Below are 2,601 nucleotides of genomic sequence, written 5' to 3' on the forward strand. Positions count from 1 at the left end.
TCACCGGTTGAGGGGAGCTTCAGTGCCCTCTGGGCCACCTTCTTGAGGATCTGTCCACCTGAGAGGTCTCCCATGTAGCGTGTGTAGGAGTGGGCCACCAACAACACTGGATCCTGCTCACCTACCTCATGGATGCGGTCCACGTAAGGCTTGGTGCCTGCAGAGAGGCTGATCTGTGAGAGAGAAGAAAGTCAGGAGGCTTTGAACCAGCATAACAAAACTTCAAGACTATATTGCAATTAAGTGATGCATCTTTTTAAAAGAAAATGAATATTCATGTTGGGTGAAATAACACTGAATACATTGGTTAATACTAAAAAAGTCACACTAGTTCATGTCCGACTCTCAGTTTAACTCTAACTGGTTTAGTGATGTAGAGAGGGCCAACCACTTTGCATCCTTCGTGTTATGTGATTGGTTCTGAGGGCTTTCAGCTGACCTGGGTCTGCCAGTCCTCTCCATAGAAGTACTCGAGGTCCTCACCAAGAGCCTCGCGCCTGTGCAGCTCTGCAGGGAAATAGATTGGAGCGATCTGAGGATGATCTTTGTTCTTCTCAATCTCCTCTTCCATGGCCGAGTAGACGAAGTATAGAGCTGCAGTGCCTCTCTGTCAGCAGGAGTGAGGAGATAAAAAGTGCACCGACACACAGATTAAATGGTAAATAGTCTGATATAACATCTCTGGCTTTTGATTTATGTAAGCATACGTTTTGGAGTTGTTACACACCAAATACTGGTGATTGGTTAATTGTGGCTTTACAACCAAGTGTTGCAACCAAGGCAATGCATAAATCTACACTGTGTCACAGTGACAGTCTCATATCTTAAGTTGCTTATCACTTTCACTATCTCACCAGCCAAAAGCTTTGCACTATACTTCGAAATTGTGGATGCCAACACCTTTGGGCTGTGGCCCCAATGGCGGGTGCCCCATTAACAAACAAAGTGACATTTACAAAAAAATGTTATTATGTTTTCAAACTTAAAAAACAAAAATGATGCTATGCTGGAGAAGTGAACCAAAGGGTTACTGCTGTGTTTGTTTGTGGAAGTGCATTTGATGTGCATAAGGGTATTTTATGCAAGGTTCCCTACCTTGCTAACAGTTGTTTTTTTAGTTTTTTTAACCAACAATATTACAACTTATATTAAATACTTATATTTATACAAAATGCAAGATGCCTTGGAAGCCAACCTTAAACAGCTCCCTTTTGATGCGGCCTCTGAGGAAGTCTTTGACAAACTGGCAGTTCTCTGCTCTGTCGTGGGCATCCTTGGTCCCCTCTGCTAACATCTCTGACAGGTCAGTCGGACTTGATGGAAGAGGAACAGAGCAGAGGAGGAGGAGCAAAGAAAAGGGGACAGGCATGAAAACTTGTCATTTGGCTGTTGTTTAAATGCTTTCTACAAAAAGTCAAATAGTAAAAGGGGGCCAGTGCAAAAGATTTCCCTCCATACCTGAGCACTTCATCATCATAATCATCCACAACAATCCTTGCCCCTCCGTTCATCACACCATTGGATTTCGGTTTTGATGTCACCTTGGTTTCCATTTTGCTGGCTGTTTAACAGCGTTTTCACCTTAAATAAAGAGGAGATATATGAATAAACAATAATACAGTCATGTTGATATGATGAGAAAAGTATTTTAAAAACATCAGTCACTTCTCATTGTGTACATCTTCTTAGAACCCCAATGTTTACTATACAATCATAGGTTTTATTAAGTTACAGACTTATAACGTTAAGAATTGTATAGGGACACAACAAGAGTGAGCACTGACTCTCCACGATGCATTCCCAAAGCACACTACAGTGAGCTACAGCTTATTACAACTACTATTGTCGCTTTGAAATATTATCTAAATAAAATGAGTGTAGCAGTTTTTAACAGCACTGACACAAGTTGAAGCGACGAGTACACAGCCGGACAGTTACAAAACTGACACTGCACGTCTTCAGTATTATGTAAGTGGCTACAAAATACAGCTCTATGAACACCGTACAGACAAAATTATCTCTGTGTAATTGCAAACGCTGGCTATGTATTATTCCCGTATTTCCAGACAACGAGCATAAAACGTTGTTTTACCTTGTTAAAATGCTGCTGTCACTGTCAGAGTCCGTGACAATACATAAGGACACTAAGTGCAGGGGTCTGGTGCAGTGAGGCAACAAACCAATCAGAATGCTCCCGTAGAAAAAAAAGGCGTGCTGATTGGCTTAGGTCAGACACTTTAAGTCAATCATATTCCTCGGCGCAGAAAAGAGGCGGGCCTCTTTCGAAGCATGTGTTTATGAAAAATATAACCAGAATAGTATTTGTGGGAAATGAGGTTTAGAATGTTCAAAAACAAAAATACACACTGTGCATATTTCAGTTGTTATTTTGCAAGGTATGTCTCCCATGGCTATCTGTTTAAATTGCTTTGTTTTTATTAATCTATGCATCAAGTGGCCTCGAAAAATCCCCTTAAGACCAACTTTACCCTGCATGCAGACTCCATCCTCTCATGTTTAGTCAATATCTGATTGTCTGATATTTGTTTTGTTTATGTACTGTTTTCTCCAAAAAAGTACTTTGTTATAAACCTGTATTGT

At 40.8% G+C, this 2,601-nt stretch overlaps 1 protein-coding gene across 1 annotated transcript; it reads right to left on the bottom strand.

Annotated features, from left to right (window-relative positions):
* Positions 1-2: 2 nt before the first annotated feature.
* Positions 3-1,309, bottom strand: LOC134001918 (heme oxygenase 2-like; the record flags this gene model as incomplete). Its single annotated transcript, XM_062441101.1, has 3 exons — positions 1,196-1,309; positions 440-607; positions 3-173 (listed from the first exon to the last, which is right to left on the bottom strand). Coding segments are annotated over exons 1-3 (438 nt in total), but the record flags the coding sequence as incomplete, so codon positions are not given.
* Positions 1,310-2,601: the final 1,292 nt, after the last annotated feature.

Source organism: Scomber scombrus, chromosome 2 (assembly GCF_963691925.1).
Source record: "Scomber scombrus chromosome 2, fScoSco1.1, whole genome shotgun sequence".
In the NCBI taxonomy this organism is placed as follows: Eukaryota; Metazoa; Chordata; class Actinopteri; order Scombriformes; family Scombridae; genus Scomber; species Scomber scombrus.